At 48.8% G+C, this 17,200-nt stretch overlaps 1 protein-coding gene across 2 annotated transcripts in view; it reads left to right on the top strand.

Annotated features, from left to right (window-relative positions):
• IPO4 (importin 4) overlaps positions 1 to 17,200 on the top strand; it is a 2,629,293-nt gene that overhangs the window by 1,292,901 nt on the left and 1,319,192 nt on the right. For both annotated transcript variants that reach the window (XM_078644926.1, XM_078644927.1), the window contains exon 13: positions 4,411 to 4,519. In XM_078644926.1, the coding sequence (XP_078501052.1) occupies positions 4,411 to 4,519 (109 nt within the window). The remainder of the gene's footprint in view (positions 1 to 4,410; positions 4,520 to 17,200) is intronic.

Below are 17,200 nucleotides of genomic sequence, written 5' to 3'. Positions count from 1 at the left end.
CGACCGGGAGGCGCCAAACTCTAGGTCCCGGCTCACCCTCGGGGACCAGGCCGCAGGCTGCCGCCGCTGCTATCGTCACTGCACAAGGTCCGGGAGCACCGAAAAGTGCACCGGACAACACCTCCTGCCCTCCGCTACGTTAGCTGCTGGTGTGGGCGACGAGGCAGCTCCAGAAGCCAGGATAAAATGTCGGATAAAGATCAGGCCGGTGGGAGCTCTAACAAGCTGCGTCCACCATCGTCGCCTGCGTAGCCACGCCCCCCAACCTTCCTTTTAATGTTTCCCCATTAATCAGTGCTCATGCTGATGAGATGTCAAAGATGAAGACTGAGTTGGATACTGTGAAGGTGGTTGTCTCGAGAAACTGAAGGAATTCAGGAAACGCTTCCGCCACTATGACAAGCGCTCCTCCCAACAGAGGGTTCAAACCCCTCAGTGGTCGTCTCAAAATCGACAACAGCAGAGGTCTCATTTCCAGCAGCGACGAGCTGGCAGAGGCAGAGGAAACAATAAGCAGCAGTCATCAGCGGCCAAGCAGCCAGCCAAGCAATGAGCAGAGGCTTCCTCCGGGCCCGTTACACACTGCAGTAGGAGGAAGTATAACCTTTTATCTAGAAGAGTGGAGATCCATAACAAAAAAAACAAATGGGTCCTGAGTATTGTTCAAAATGGCTACTTGCTGAGGTTCAAAGCCCCACCTCCTTCAATTCCTCAAGGCAAATCCAATCATCATCTCCTACTGTTGCAGCAAGAGATCGACACCATAGAGAAGGTTCCGAAAAACCACCAAGGTCAAGTAATTTATTCCTGTTACTTCCTGGTTGAAAAAAGAGGCCCGGCAAGAGAATACAGACCGTTTCTCGACCTAAGGCTCTTGAACAGGTTCATCCGCATAGAGAAATTTCGGATGTTGGCCCTGCACCAGATCTTTCCTCTTCAACATCAGGGAGACTGGATGTGTGCTACAGACTTGCAAGATGCCTACTTCCATATTCCGGTGTCCAGGAGGCATCGCAAATTTCTCAGTTTCCAAGTAAGCCGTCAACACTTTCAATTTCGAGTTCTTCCGTTCGGGCTCGAGTCAGCTCCCTGAATGTTCTCCAAGTGTATGGCGGTGGTGGCAGCTTTTCTGCGAAAGCGCAAGATCTTCATTTACCCCAATCTGGATGATTGGCTCCTGAAGAGTGCCACCCCATCGCTACTTCAGAATCATCTCCACTACTGTCTTCAGCTGTTGCACACTTTGGGGGTTCAGGTCAACTTAAAAAAGTCGGCCCTCAACCCGACCCAGAGATTCCATTATCTGGGCGCCTCTCTGGATACCGTGAAGGCAAGCGTGTGTCCTTCGGAGGTGAGATTGTCATCAATCCGAAACAAAGGGTGCGATCTCCTCAGTGCAAGTCATCCCACAGTCGGGCAGATCTCGTAACTGTTGGGCTCCATGGCCTCGTGCATGTTCATCGTTCCAAATGCGAGATTGAACATGCATCCTCTGCAGCAGTCTCTGGAAGACCAGTGGATGCAAGTTTCAGGTAGCTAGGATAACCGTGTGACTGCCTCAGTCTGCCAAGAACTCCATCAGATGGTGGATGAAAAGGTCACACCTGCTGAAAGGAGTTCCATTTCATCAGGACATTCCCACTCAGACTATAGTCACGGACTCCTCCCTGCAAGGTTGGGGAGCACACATGGGGTCTCTTCAAGTGCAAGGTCTCTGGTCGGAGACGGAACGAGAATATCACATCAACTTCCTCGAGTTGCGAGCCGTTCACCTGCCTCTCAAGTCTCTGTATCCTTCTCTCGTCCAGCTCTCTCTTAGTTCAGACGAACAAGCAGGGGGGCACCAGGCTGAGAACTCTCTCTCTGGAGGCACAGACCATTTGGAAATGGCTTCTCGCAAGAGATCTCCACATCGTGGCCATTCGTCTTCCGGGTTCCATGAACACCCAAGCAGATTCACTCAGCAGGGACTTCGTAGAAGCGCACGACTGGGTGCTAAACGTAGAAATCACTCAAGACCTCTTTCGACAATGAGGAGTGCCAGACATCGACCTCTTCGCAGATGTGGCCAACACCAAATGCCCCGTCTTCGCATCCACGTTTCTGTAACCAGAGTCACGAGGGAATGCCCTTTTGATAAACTGGTCTCAGACATTACTGTACGCCTTTCCACCGCTTCCTCTGATCCCTGCAGTAATCGACAAATGTTACAGGTTCAACACCAGAATTATCCTGATAGCTCCGGAGTGGCCGCTCCAGTGGTGGTACCCGGACCTTCTACAATTGTCCGAGGTGCCACACCGCAGGTTGCCTTGCCATCCAGATCTGTTGTCCAAGAACGAGGGGAGAGTGTTTCATCCTAATCTCTCCTCCCTCAGATCGACAGAATGACTCCTGAGGTCATTCAATACGGACACCTAGACTTACCAGCGGATTGTATGTCACTCCTGAAAGAAGCCAAGAGACCCTCCACTAGAAAATCCTATGCTTGCAAGTAGAAACGGTTTTACCTGTGGTGTAGGGACAATGCTCATGATCCGGTCAAGAGCAAGTACTGTTGCCATACTTACTACATTTGGTCATGTCTGTTTTGCAGTTCTCTTTGAATAAGGTGCACCTAGCAGCACTGCATACAGGAAATCTGCATCTCAAACCTCTTTTTTCAAAATGCCAGTGGTGAAAGATTTTCTTGAAGGGCTAAAAAAGGTTTACCCCCCCAGTGAGATGCCCATCTCCTCCATAGGAGCTCAACATAGTCCTTATAAAGTTTATGGGTTCTCCTTTTGAGTCCATTCACAAGGCCTATTTGCAGCATTAATCATGGAAATGGCCTTTTCAGTCGCCATCACTTCTGCCTGTAGGGTTAGTGAGATTCAGGCTTTGTTTTGTAGAGAGCCTTATACTGTCTTCCACGCTAACAGGGTGGTTTTAAGAACCCATCCAAGCTTCCTGCCAATGGTGGTCTCTGATTTCCACATCAATCAGGCGATTACTCTCCCTAACTTTTTTTCCCAATCCCTCTACTCCACCAGGGAGGTCTCTCCATTCTTTGGACCTCAAGAGGGTTTTGAAAAGTCTATCTCGACAAAACTAAGTCCTTGAGACACAGGGACCGGTTGTTTAACTATGGTGTCAAATACTGTTTCAGCAGCCTCTAAGAGGTCCATCTCTAGATGGATTTTTTTCGTGTATATCCTTGTCCTACCAACTAGCTAATACGGTTCTTTAGGGCAAACGCAAAACACATTCCACCAAGGAGAAGGCTTTTACCACGGCCCTTCTAACAAATGTGCCTTTCAGAAATTTGTAAAGCAGCTACTTGGTGCTCAGTTCATACTTTCACCCACCATTACTGCTTGGACTCTGATTCTCAGGCGGATGCCCAAGTTGCGCAAGCCTCTCTGAGGAATTTGTTTGCTTAATGTCATGTTAAGGTTCCTAGTCATGTATTTTTCTATATTATTTGCTCGTCCGCGAGGAAGCAGGTATGGGCTTGCTACTCTATTCAGTGCTTATGACTATTGATGTGTATCCCCTGAAAGAGAAGGATTAGTTACTTACCTGTAATCCTAGTTCTCTTCCAGGGGTATGCTCATCAGTCATAAGCAACCCTCCCTCCTCCCCGGACGAGCATTTTTAGTATATTTGGTAGTGATTGAATCTGTTAATCAGGTTGCTACAAGTTAGTACACCGTAAAAAAAAGAACTGACCTAACTGTCACCTGTGGTGCATGATGGGAGCAGAGGGGCTGCTGGAGGTCTTGAAGGCATGATGTCCAAGTTCTTGGAAGCCTTAAAGGCAAGGTGCCAGTTTTTAACTGTACTGTGATGGTTTTTTACCTATGCAGCCTCTAGGCCAAATGCCTTCTATTACCTGCTTTTAAAGGTTTTGTTGTATGACACTATTTCAGTGTATGTTTTCTATTACAGTATTTATGTGTAATACTACTTTTTATGCAAGAAAAACCTATATAACTTTGGCATGTTGCCCTATTGGAAATTTGTTAGGCTGTATAGTTATGGTTATTATATACATGTAAGTAACTAATCCTTTTGCACTACCTATATGTGATCCTATCCGTTTGCTGACTTTGTCCTTCTTATATGACATATCACTTATCTTTTTCTTCTCTTGTGGTTCTCGCCCTCATAATTTATTTTGCATATTTTTGCTTTTGTTGTCCTTTCTTCACTGTATAAACCATATGGTGTTCAAGTTTCTAATGCTGTCCATCTTGTTAGAAAACGTGGCGCGCTGCCTGAGTGGTTTTTAATAAATTTCCTTTTATGTCCACCGAAGTTATTCTACTATGTGTAGATTGAGAGCACACTCATAATGAAGTATTAGGTATAAATATAAGTCCTCGCTTCCTCCCTTCCTTCATGGTATGTCTGCCTGTGCTCTTCTAGACACCTACAGCCCATGCTGCATTTGGTCTGTCAAGCCCTGGGAGATGATAATGTTGTCGTCCGGAACGCAGCGCTCTTTGCCCTGGGACAGTTTTCTGAAAATCTGCAGGTAGGAAGACGTTGCTGTTATCTCTCTCATTCCTGTTTGTGTGAAAAGTTCTGTCCCTTACGTGTCATAATTGTGCATTGTTTCTTAAAGTTCTTTTTTAGGATTAATGTCTAGTGGTGCTTGCGCCATTCATGGCAAAACTATTGTAATCTATACATGTATACAGAAAAAAACTTTCAGACATTGATTACTTTTGTTAAATTCGCAATATAGACCCTCTACAATACATCATTCATAGTTGCGGCAGCAGAGAGACACCTTCTACCATTGGCTAATTTAACAGTTTCAGGGTCGGCCCAGAGGGCAGGGATTGAGTTTTCGGTTTGTGAAGCATAGTAACCAATCGTATTTTGCCTGCTCGGAAAGGACACCCTGTGCACCATTCTTGTCAGTTTACATTGTGACTGTTCTATTATATATGGAAATTAACATGGGGAAACACGTTTTGGGATTCCCCCTTTTTTCCTCTGCCCCCACTTCACGAATAACCCTGAAACTTTCAAGACCAGAGCTGACCGTAGCATGCCACAATTGTGGGAAATTTTGCGAAAGATATTGGCAAAACAAAAAATACTTTTCCTATGGAAATATATATATATATATATATATATATATATATATATATATATATATATATATATATATATATATGTATATATATATGTATATATATATATATATATATGTATATATATATGTGTATGTGTATATATGTATGCATGTATATATATGTATGTATATATATGTATATATGTATATGTGTATGTATATATGTATGTGTATATATGTATGCATGTATATATATGTATGTATATATATGTATGTGTATATATGTATGCATGTGTATATATGTATGTATATATATGTATGTATGTATATGTATGTATATGTATGTATATATATATGTATGTATGTATGTATATATATATATGTATGTATGTATGTATATATATATATGTATGTATGTATGTATATATATATCTAGATAGATAGATGTATCCAAACCACTAAGTTGCCCTCAAAGTAGGAGCCCACACAGATAGGTAATGCTTATCACTTTAATGTAGACTGCAGCGTGAAGCAGAAAGATGCCTGCAGCGTTTCTCTTGTGGGCGTGGCCGCTCCCACGGCCCACGGGTACTAGTAGTGCTGCAATAGTATTTCTCCAGTGAGATGTTTTATATTCTGTCCATTTACAAATAATAAAACACCAGAGTGGGTTGCTGCTACTCCGTTGCTACCTTATAGTCTTCATTCACAGCACCTGTCCCATTTCTGGCATTCACCGACTGGCATCCCCAAGGTCTACTTGCATCAACAGCGGGGCTTCCTCCATGGCTGAGCCAGCCATTCAAATCCAAACCACGAAGTTGCCCTCAAAGAAGGAGCCCACACATGTAGGTAATGCTTATCAATTTAATGTAGGCTGCAGCTGTGAAGCAGAAAGATGCCTGCGGCGTTTCTCTTCAGCCGACGCGTTTCGGGCCACCGCCCTTTGTCACAGGCTAATTTTAGCAGAGATGCACGGCATTAAAAGTGAACACAAGATGGACTCACTTTAGGAATACGATGTGTAACTACGTGAACCACAAGGCCACTGGGGAGTGTTCAAGAATATAATCAGTTGCACAATGCTGTCCTGTGATTCGTTTGTTAAACACCAACGAATGAGGGAGAGACACCTGAAACGCGTCTGGCGGACTGGAAGCATATGGCCGGTTTTGCCTCTTAACCCGACTGCAGTGCAGCCTTCATTAAGATTAAAGAAAATCATTTTCCTGTGTGGCTTTTCCTGTGGGGCAACCTTTTGTGATGGATTCTAAGCGGCTTGTCCAGCCGCGGGAGACACCGCTGGTATGTGGGCCTGTGGTGACACCACCTGATGTCATCAACAAAACGGGAGGTATTTCTGAACAAATGGCATTATATGGCAGCTCTTTAAAGCAGGACTGATCTTCGACCCACTGTGGCATTTTATTCCTTTTTTTAAAAGCAAACAAAAGATGGACTCACTTGAGGAATACGATGTGTAACTATGTAAACCACAAGGCCATGCAAGTGGCCACGCCCACTGGGGAGTGTTCAAGAATATACTCAGTTGCACAATGCTGTCATGTGATTCGTCTGTTAAACACCAATGAATAAGGGAGAGACACCCTAAAAGCAACTGGCGGACTGAAAGCAGATGGCCGGTGTTGCTGCTTAACCGGACTGCAGCCTTCATTAAAAGCACAATAAATCCAGGGCTCGAGTCGGGGTACCACGCGGCTGGACGGCGTCCCCCCACTTATTTTACAAGGAGCTCGATTACTGGAGCAAATGGAGCCACACATTCGCTCTTTGGCCTCTCTAGGGCGAGATCGGTGCTCATTCAGAACGCTGCTCACGCGCTGGCTTCTCTGAGGCAATCGCACCTAAAGGGTGAGCGAGGGAAGGCAATGAATCTAGATGGTGCAAGCCACCTATTGTGACGTCACTTCCTGTCATGACGTCAGCGTCCCCCCACTTCTTTTTTTAGGACTTGTGCCCTGAATAAATCATTTACCTGCGTTGCTCTTCCTTTGGGGCAACCTTTTGTGATGGATATATCTCTCTCTCTCTCTCTCTCTCTCTCTCTCTCTCTCTCTCTCTATATATATATATATATATATATATATATATATATCTCATCCACTATGCGAACTAACAACAGGTGAGCAGCATTCTTCAGGGGGCGGAGTGTGCTCTCATTGATTAAGAGGGCGGCAGAACTTTAGTTTGTTGGTTGAAAGCCTCCTGGATACTTGGGCGCTGAAGAAGGCTGATTTTATTGCCGAAATGCATTCGCCACACAAGGAATAAAGCGTGCTTCCAAAGTGTTCCCCTGCGTGGTCTCTACTCATTCGCAAGAAGGAGATTTTAATTAGTACCTATTTTCCATAGGAAAAGCATTTTTTGTTTTGCCAATATCTTTGGCGCCTGGGCTTCGAAATTTTCCAGAATTGTGGCCCGCTCTGGTCTTGAAAGATTCAAGGTTATTTGTGAAGCGGGGGGGGGGGGGAGTAAAAAAAGGTGGGGGGCCAAAATCTTTTTCCCCATGTTAATTTTCATAGGAAAAATTGGAACAGGTTACAGCCCGAACTGCTGAACGGATTTACACCAAACTGGGCAAAAAGGTAGTCCTTGGTTCAGAAAGCGACCTTTTTTTAAATGGTGTAAATCTGTTCAGTAGTTCCTGAGAAAGTAAAAAAAGAAAAATATCGATATCTGAGCACCGAGGAGGGTTCGCAAACCCTCCTGGGCACGAGCTTCACTCTGATTGGCTGCCAACACTCTACACCAGAATGTTTTGGCAGCCATCTTTACATTACATTACATTACATTACATGTGAATTTATAGAGCGCAACATACACCAACAGGTTCCTTGGCGCTAAGAAGTGAGTGAGGAGTACAGTGCTATACCAGAGACAGCTAGTTATAGGCCATGGTAAAGAGTCAAGGTTTTAACAACTTCCTGAACCGCAGGTAGTCTTCTTCACACCTGAGATGAGCAGGAAAGGAGTTCCAGATCTTGGGACCCAGGAAAGAGAACCTGGTCCCACCAAGACGTTTGCGACGGATTCTGGGTACCGTCAAGAGATTCTGTTGAGAGGATCTCAGAGTGCGCTTAGGTAGATATTTATTAATCAGGGATACAATGAAGCTAGGACCAATGTTTTGGGTGGCTTTAAAGAGAGTGCAACCTGCCTTAAAACAGGGCTCGTTGTTCCACAGGAAGCCAGTGAAGATCTCTGAGCAAAGGGGTAATGTGGCATCGCCTGTCCTTAAGAAAGATGATTCTAGCCGCTTGGTTCTGAATCATCTGTAAACGCTGTTTCTGATATTGCGGAAGTCCAATGTATAGGACATTACCGTAATCGATTTTTGAGAGGATAAGCGCGATGACAATTTGGGTTATGGCTTCTTTACTGAAGAAGCATCTAATTTTACGCAGTTTGCGCAATTGGCCAAAGCACGCCAAAGTAACTGAGCCAATTTGGGTGCACATAGATAGATCAGCGTCGATATGCAGGCCCAGGCTTTTTATAGTCGATTTAGGAGTGGGTGCCTCGCCTAGCTCAGGGGGCCAGTAGGATGGGGTCCAATATTCAAGTTTACTATGGGGGGACAATGATCTCAGTTTTTTCTGAATTTAACTTTAGATGGTTTTCATTCATCCAGGTTTTGACACAAACCATGGATTTTTTAACAGAATTCTTGCAGTCCACCGAGTTGTCAAGGGTGAAAATAAGCTGCATGTCATATGCATAATTAAATATTTTAACACCCATCTGACGTAGACCTAAGATCAAGGGGCGGATATAAATGTTGAACAAAATAGGTGAAAGAGAGGAGCCCTGAGGGACACCACAATTTGTCTAACATTTTGGACTTTTGTGACTCCGTAGAACCAAGTCACAAGACAACAGTGAAGTAAACATTGAAAAACAAGAAAAGTGGGCCGGGTTCAATCACCCTGACCCCCTAGGCCTGCTAAGGGGGTCCCACAGGGGTTGGCACCGGGAGCGACACCCTCTGGGTCGGCGCCAGCGCTGTTGTCGACTCCGGTCCTGATGCCGCAGGGCCCTACAGGATCCAGGCCTGGATCCTGGTCATCGCCAGTCGACCTCATGACTCTGCTGACACCGACCCCGAGGGTGTCGCTTTCGGTGCTGTCTTCGGACGACACCGTCCCTGGTTTTAGCCCCGGTCCGGGTGCGATGCCAGAGCGGCGCCGCTCGGCACCGTCTCCGACGCCGATGGGTGAACAATTCACCTACGACCCGGCTCCATCATTTTTGCTTGGTTTTCAGGAGATGGATGTCAAGGAGGACTGGGAGGGGTCTGAGGACCCTCTGGCACAGCAGTGCCAGTTAAGCCAGGACTCGGCAGATGAGCTGGGGGAGGCCAGTGGTCTGGACACTTCGCCTGACACTGGATTCATCTCTCCTCCCTCTGTGGCTTCGGAGGAGCGGGCTACTTATAGCATGGTGTTGAACAGGGCGACCAAGGCCTTGGCTCTTGAGCTCCCTGTCGCAGCAGTGAGGACTAACCTCCTCACTGAGGTGCTCAAACCACAGGCAAGCTCCTCGGAGCCTCTACTGCATTTAACGAGGCCCTCACCGACGTTCTGATGGGCACCTGGTCCAAGCCCTCTACAGGCCTCCCTGTGGATCGGATAGTGGCCCGATGCCACCGCCTGGCTCCGGGCGACCCCTGCATTCTGTCCGTTCACCCCACCCCGAAGAGCCTGGTGATTCAGGCCTCTACATCCCAGACTGCACTCCCGACCGCACCTCCGACCGCACCTCCGGATCGAGAATCCTAAAGGTATGATCAGTTCGGTAAGAAACTGTTCTCCTCTGAGTTTGGGGCTGCGGTCTGTCAACACCGCCTGCCTTTTGGGCCGTTATACCCACTCTGTGGGATATGGTTGCGGAGGTGCTGCCACAGTGTCCGGTGGAGGCCCGGACACTGCTCGCCCACGTCCTGGCGGAGGGGAGGGATGCAGCATGGTACTCGATTAGATGTGGACTTGACACCAACGACACGTTGGGCAGAACGATTTCCACGACGGTGGCGATTCATCGCCACGCCTGGCTGCGGTCTGCCAACTTCTCGGGGGATGTCCAGGCCAAGCACATGGACATGCCCTTCGAAGGCCGTCGCCTCTTTGGCGAAAAAGCGGATAGTGCACTGGAACGTTTTAAGGACTCCAATGCTACGGCTAAGTCCTTGAGTCTAAGCCAATGCCAGCAAACTTCCGCTTTTTGCCCCTTTCCTGGCAAAGGAACGGGTGCCCCCACATGTCCAGCCAGCCGCAGAACCAGTCTCAATGCGGTCGCTGACGTGGTTACCGCCGTGGTGGTGCCGGGGGACAACGGCAGGGTCAGTCCACATCCGTCCCAGCAGCATCACCATCTAAGCCTTCCTAGTCTGGCATTTCAGGCCCATTTGATGCCATTGGGGGGGCAGGGATCGCCATCACCTCCTCCACTGGCGTACCATCACGTCGGACAGGTGGGTGCTGCAAGTTGTCCAAAGGGGCTACTCCCTCACCTTCGAGGCGACACCTCCAGCCATGAGCACACAGAAGGATACAAAGTTCCCCAGCCATGCCACCGCAATACCACTGCATGTCGGGGGATCACTTGCAACTTCTGCAAGATGAAGTTACGGCCCTCCTAGCCAAGGGGGTCGTCGAGTGCGTTCCTGGGCCAGAAGTAGGGTGTGGTTGTTGTTCCCACTACTTTCTGGTTCCCAAGAAGGGTAAAGGAGGCCTACGCCCTAGCTTGGACCTCCGGAACGTCAATGGCATCCTCCGGAAGGAGAAGTTAAGATGCTGACATTGGCTCAGGTCTTAGCTGCCCTAGACCCTGGAGACTGGATAGTGGTGTTGGACTTGCAGGACCCTTATTTCTACCTCCCCGTCCTGCCGGCCCACCGGCGCTACCTGCGGTTCATGGTAGGCCACGAGCACTCTGTTTACCGTTCTCCCCTGCGGCCTTACCAGCGACCCACGGGTGTTCACGAAAGTGATGGCGGTGGTCGCAGCTCATCTGCGCAGATCAGGGGTTCCAGTCTGCCCCTACCTCGACGGCTGGTTGTTAAAGGCGGGCTCGCACCAGACAGTCGTCTCCCACCTCCAGACTATGGCCGACGTCCTGCACCTGCTGGGGTTCTCCATCAATGTGCCGAAGTCACACCTGTGCCCCTCTCAGAAGCTCCTTTTCATCGGAGCAGTTTCAGGTTTATCCCCCCGAGCAGCAGGTTCGGGATATTCAGGCTCTGATTACGATCTTTCAGCCTTTATCCCGGGTCTCGGTCAGGTTTACGCTGCGGGTCCTGGTGCTGATGGCCTCCTGCATCCTACTGGTGCATCACGCCAGGTGGCGGATGCGGGCTCTGCAGTGGGACTTGAAGTTTCAGTGTGCACTGATCTCGGAGGGCACTGCAAGACAGTTGCAGTGGTGGCTCACGGACCGCAATTGGGTCGACGGCAGATACCTCTCCCTACCCCAACCGGAGCATGTAGTAGTGACGGATGCGTCCCTCCTGGGATGGGGAGCTACATGGGAGAGGTGGAGATCAGAGGCCTCTGGTCTCCGGCGGAGTCCCAGCTCCACGTCAACCTTCTGGAGCTGCGGGCGATCCAGCTTGCACTGAAGGCATTCCTTCCCTCTGTCCGGGGAAGTGTAGTGCAGGTGTTCACGGACAACACCACCGCCATGTGGTACTGCAACTAACAGGGTGGGGTGGGGTCATGGACCCTTTGTCAGGAGGCTCTGCGCCTCTGGACATGGCTGGAACACCAGGTTGTCACCGTGGTGGTTCAACACCTGGCAGGTTCCCTGAAAGCCAGGGCAGACTAACTCAGCCGCCGGTGCATGATGGATCACGAATGGCGTCTGAACTCAGACGTGGCGCAAGGTCTCTTTCGGCAGTGGGGAGAGCCGTGGTTAGATCTATTCGCCACCGAAGAGAACGCGCAATGTCACCAGTTCTGGGTGTTGGAATTTCCAAGGCGGCACTCGCTCGGAGACGCTTTTCGTCACGAGTGGAGCTGCGGTCTGTTGTACGCCTTTCCGCCTATACCACTTCTGCCCAGAGTGCCAAAGAAGATAAGGCGCGACCAGGCCCAAGTCATTCTTGCGGCTCTGGACTGGGCACGAAGATTCTGGTATCCCGAGCTACTCAGCATGTCAGTCGATTCCCCGATATGTCTGCCTCTTCAGGAGGACCTTCTGTCGCAGCAGCAGGGGACGGTCCTCCACCCGAACCTGTCCAGCCTCCACCTCCATGCGTAGAGATTGAGCGGCGACAGTTCAGGCCATTTGACTTCCCTCCTGAAGTCTGTGATGTAATTCTGGCAGCCAGGCGTCCCTCCACAAAATCGGTATACGCCTGCAGGTGGAACAAATTTGTGGCATGGTGCACAGCAAAAGCTGTGGATCCTCTCTCTGCCCTCCTTTCAGAGGTTCTCCTCTTCCTTTTTTCTCTTGCCCAGCAGGGCTCATCTCTCTGGGCACTCATAAGGGCTACCTCTTTGCCATTTCTATCTTCTTGAGGCTTCCTGATCAGCCTTCTCTTTTCAAGTCCCCTGTTGTAAATAGATTTTTGAAAGGCATTGTGAGAAGTTGGCCTGGTATATGATGTTCACTATTCTAGTGAGCACCTTGCACCAGTCCAAACAACCCTTATGGTGATGGTTGTAAAGTCAACCTTGTAGACCAGCTATCCTAGTGGTAGCATGGACAAAGCAGTCTTAGGCTAAACTCAAGAGGGCATGTGAAGCCTGCTGTTTTACCATATGCAATCCCTTTAATACCAAATGAAAGGACACCACACAGGTTATATATATATAAAATGTATATGTATTTATTACTAAATTAATCCTCTGAACTCTGAGGTCAGAGGCACAAGCACATAACAAAATACTCAATTATCATACAATAAGTTGCACAAAATACAGTAGAGCCCTAGGGGCACGTAAAACCATATACTAAAATAGTGGTATAAGAACCATGTCTCGAACAAAGGATAGGCCTAGGGCCCAGAGAATCGCTGGGGCTACGCTGTACTAACGAGAGTTAGGGAGGAGGAGGCCCACGGTATGCGTGTGTAGTGTCTTTACATGCACGCGAGTTACCATAGAGTTAGAATGGGAACGAAAGAATTGGAAACTAGTTCTTTTAGGATACTTCCGGATGGGAGAAAGCTACTTAAAACTTAGACACTAGGATAGTCAGTACCCACAGGAGCACCGAAGTACTCGCGTTACATCACCCACAGGAAGCGGGTGCATAGGTGTCAAAGTGTGTCCGGTTTCGTCGCTGATTCCTATGGAGCCTTGAAGAAAGATGCTGAAGGAAGAGGTGTGGCGCCGCGGCCAGGGCGACTGACGCTGGAATCTGGGGACCACGGTTCGATCCCCGGCTCCGGCGGCAGGTTAGCCCAGCACCATGTGACTCTGGGCAATAGCTCGCTTAATCTTCCCGACGGCCCCCAGCGCCTAGAGACCCTTACGGGTGATTGTGCGCTTAAAAAAAAAAAAAAAAAAAAAGGCGACCAGGAGAGAAGTGTCCGGGTGGATCCAAGGGCGGATCGAGGATGAAGAGTACCTGAAAGCAGAGGGGACAGAGTCTGGGTCACTAGCCAGTGACCAGGAAGGAACCAGGCGATGACGCGAAGCAATCAGGTGATGTCGTGAAGCTTGACCCTGCAGCCACGTGGACCAGGAGGCGTCGACGACGATCAGGAGCTGGATACGGACTGTCCCACGAAGGATCTCGCTGTTGGTGGCGTCGGCTTCCGGATTGGAGTCAACGGGCCTTGGCAAATGCAACCCACGCAGGAATAGATTATTCGCTTAGGATTAGACCAGCAAGGTCTATGGGGCTTCTCTTTTGCAGGGAAGCAGGGGCCCACCTGGAGCAACCAGGCAGGCAATTCAAAAGTAAAGGTTCGTCATCACAGAGCCCACTAGCCAACGGGCAAAGACCGGACAGACGCGTCGAGCAGGAAAATGCAGAAGGGCTGCACGCAGAACTCGTGGAGTGTGGAGGGCTGATCTTTGGTGCAATTGATGCCCGGGGCTGGGGCTTCTCAATCCCCAATGCACAACTTCGAGGGTGCCTCAGAAGCTGCACAAGTAGCAAGTAGCAGTCTTTTCAAGATGGCTGGTCCCACGTCTCTTGTCGCCTCCACGGGTCTCAGCTTTGCAGGGACTGTGGATCGGGGTCAGCGAAGTCTGGAAGTCAGACTCTGTGCTCGGGCTCCGGCAGGAGCGTCGACAAAGTAAACCGCTGATCGCTGGATGGTGCCTGTTTGCACAGGGTGGTCACTCCTTGACCACAAGGGAGATTCTTCAGTCTTCTATCTTCAAGCAGAACGTCGAAGGTCCAGAGTTTCGTTTCAAGTTTGTCAGGATAAATATAAAGTCTTGGGACTCCTCTCCTACCTATATACCAAATGTAGGGGCTGGATTACCTGCTGGGTCCCTCCTATGGGTGGGACCAGGGAAGGGGGTGGTTACACCCCTTTCCCTTTGTCCAGTTTCGCGCCAGACCTGGGGCTGGAGTGCCCCAGCACCGGTTTGAATCAGACTAAGCATGGGACACCTTTTGTGCCCCAGGCAGTGTCTCATTTCATTCAGCCCTCCCTGCCCCAATACACTATGGCCTGTCTGGGGTGGTGCTAGCCCCTCCTAAGACAGGAAACCTATTGTCCAAGCCTCCCTCGCTGGAAGGACTCCCAGCAGCAGGAGGTCAGACTTGTGTCTGTGGCAGCAGCGTTCATTTTGTGATGCTGAGGCTCTGGTTAACTTTAACCGGGATTAGTAGGAACAACATGTCTTCTCCCTCTAGAAGGGTGGAATGCTACCCCCGTCGCCAGAAATGGCGAGGGGGTAGTGTTCCAAAGCGTATGACACCTTACACGACATGTTTTGATAAAAGCCAAACCAAAGTTCGCATTCAACCGCGAGGATTATAATGCACTTAAGAGTATATGGTATGGCTTTAATCATAGAACAGCTATAAGATTGCTCACATCTTCCCTCCTGAGGCGGAAAGCCGGGAGGTGAAGAGAAATATTTTTAACCTTTTTTGATTTGGCTGCACTTTGTTTTATTTACCTTTAATTTATTTTAAACGGCACATCCCCTAACCACTGCACTTGCCGGAGACCAGGCGTATACAGCTCCTTGCTGACCCCCCCGCAGACGATCTAGGTGCTGCTACAGGGCTGGAACATCGCAACAGCCGACATCTTGGGGGAATTGAAAGGGTAGCGCTTCAGCTGCCTGGCCCCTTCCACTCTTCTCCACCATAAATGCCCACTCTCATCCGGCCGCGCAGCGGACGCGCCAAAGGCAAGCCCGTCTGCGCCCGTCCGCGACTATTCTGTGGCCGGGGCCAGAGATGCTGCCAGTTTTGGTCCCGCGGACCTTATTTCCTACAATAGTCAGACATTGCTCTCTTTTAGGTCGAACGAGTGCGCCTACCTACACTCTTTTCCTTCAGACCTAGCTATTAAGACCTATCCATGTAAGGCCTACGGCCCTGAACTGGTGGGAGGAAGTCCCTTGTTTCAATGCCCTTTACTTACGCTTCCGGTCTCCCCCCACATGAATCAAAAGGCCTTAAATCTTAAGTCAGGACTCATTAACTGTCGCTCGCTGGTGAAACACTCTCTAGACATTGATCAGACCCTTACTGATAATAAGTGGGATCTCCTTTTCTTAACTGAAACCTGGCTGGGAGAAGAAACCAACCCAGCACTGTGTTTGGCCATCCTGACAGGGTATAACATCTTGTGTGCCAATCGGAAAAGCAAAAACCACGGAGGTGGAGTTGCTATTATATATAGATCGCAATGGACGGTCTCGTCCTTTCCATACAATCAGATCGAAGCCATTGAAGCTTTGCCCTTCTGTTTAAAACTCACCCCCAATCTTACGTGCTCAGGCCTTTTGGTATACCGACCCCCTAAATCCAGCACATCTTATCTACCATCCTTTTTAGACTTTGTGCTTCAGGCCACCTCTCGTTACGCAAACTTCACCCTGCTTGGGGATTTTAATCTTCATGTGGAGGATATATCGGACATAACAAACAAGAATTTCATATCCACCCTGGCCGACTGTGGACTAAAGCCGCTTGTTACCTCTCCTACTCACAAAGCTGGTCATACTTTGGACCTTATCTGTTCCAATCTTGCGGACATTAGAGTCAGTGAACGCCACCCGGTGATCTGGTCCGATCACTATCTTATTCCTTTCTCCCTGCTCCTGCACCATCAAGATAGACCGAAGATACTGGCCAGGAGGTTGGGAGAAATTGGAGTAAGATTTCCCTGGAGAGTATAGGTGCCCACCTTCCCTCTGTGGCCCCCCAGATGCTCCAGATCTGGATTTACGCTTGGCCCATTTGGATTCTTGGGTCTCTTCGGCTATTGATTCTGTTGCCCCTTTACGACATATAAAAACCCATAGATCAGCCCCCACTGCACCCTGGTACTCCGATGAACTTCGCAAATGCAAATCGGCATGCAAACTCCTGGAACGCTGTTGGAGACACACTTACTCCACGGAAAGTAAAGCTAAATACAGAGCCGCTCTCAAGGATTACCGAAAAAAAGATCATAAATCATAAACGAGGCTACCTTGCGGAGAAAATTAATAAGCCACATGGTTCCACTAGGGAAATTTTTCACACAGTAAAAACTTTTACTGACCCACAAGCTCTTAATCACCAACTTCCAGTGTCGCAATCTCTTTGCACCCGACTTTCCGATTATTTTGAGGAAAAAATAGCCTCTATATACGAGTCTTTTCCTCATACTGATAGCCATGGAACCAGGCAAATACCATCTCCCCTTCACACTTCAGCCCCAGTCTTTTTGGATTTTGAGGAGATTTCTGAAGACCGTTCACTTTCAGAACTTTTTAAGTGTAAGTCAGGATCTCCAATTGACCCTTGGCCAGCCAAACAATATAAAGCTCTCGCTTCAATCCTTTTCTTAATAGCATCTGGAATGACTCCCTCAGGACTGGTGTCTATCCGGAATCCTGGAAACATGCTAGACTGGTTCCTATTCTTAAAAAAGCTAATGCCGATCCTGATAACCCGGCCAATTACCGGCCTATTTCCCTCCTTCCT

This window comes from Lissotriton helveticus, chromosome 5_1, assembly GCF_964261635.1.
Source record: "Lissotriton helveticus chromosome 5_1, aLisHel1.1, whole genome shotgun sequence".
NCBI classification, from domain to species: domain Eukaryota; kingdom Metazoa; phylum Chordata; class Amphibia; order Caudata; family Salamandridae; genus Lissotriton; species Lissotriton helveticus.
The sequence above is the reverse complement of the archived record's forward strand: the minus strand, read 5'-3'. Positions and strand labels throughout refer to the sequence as shown.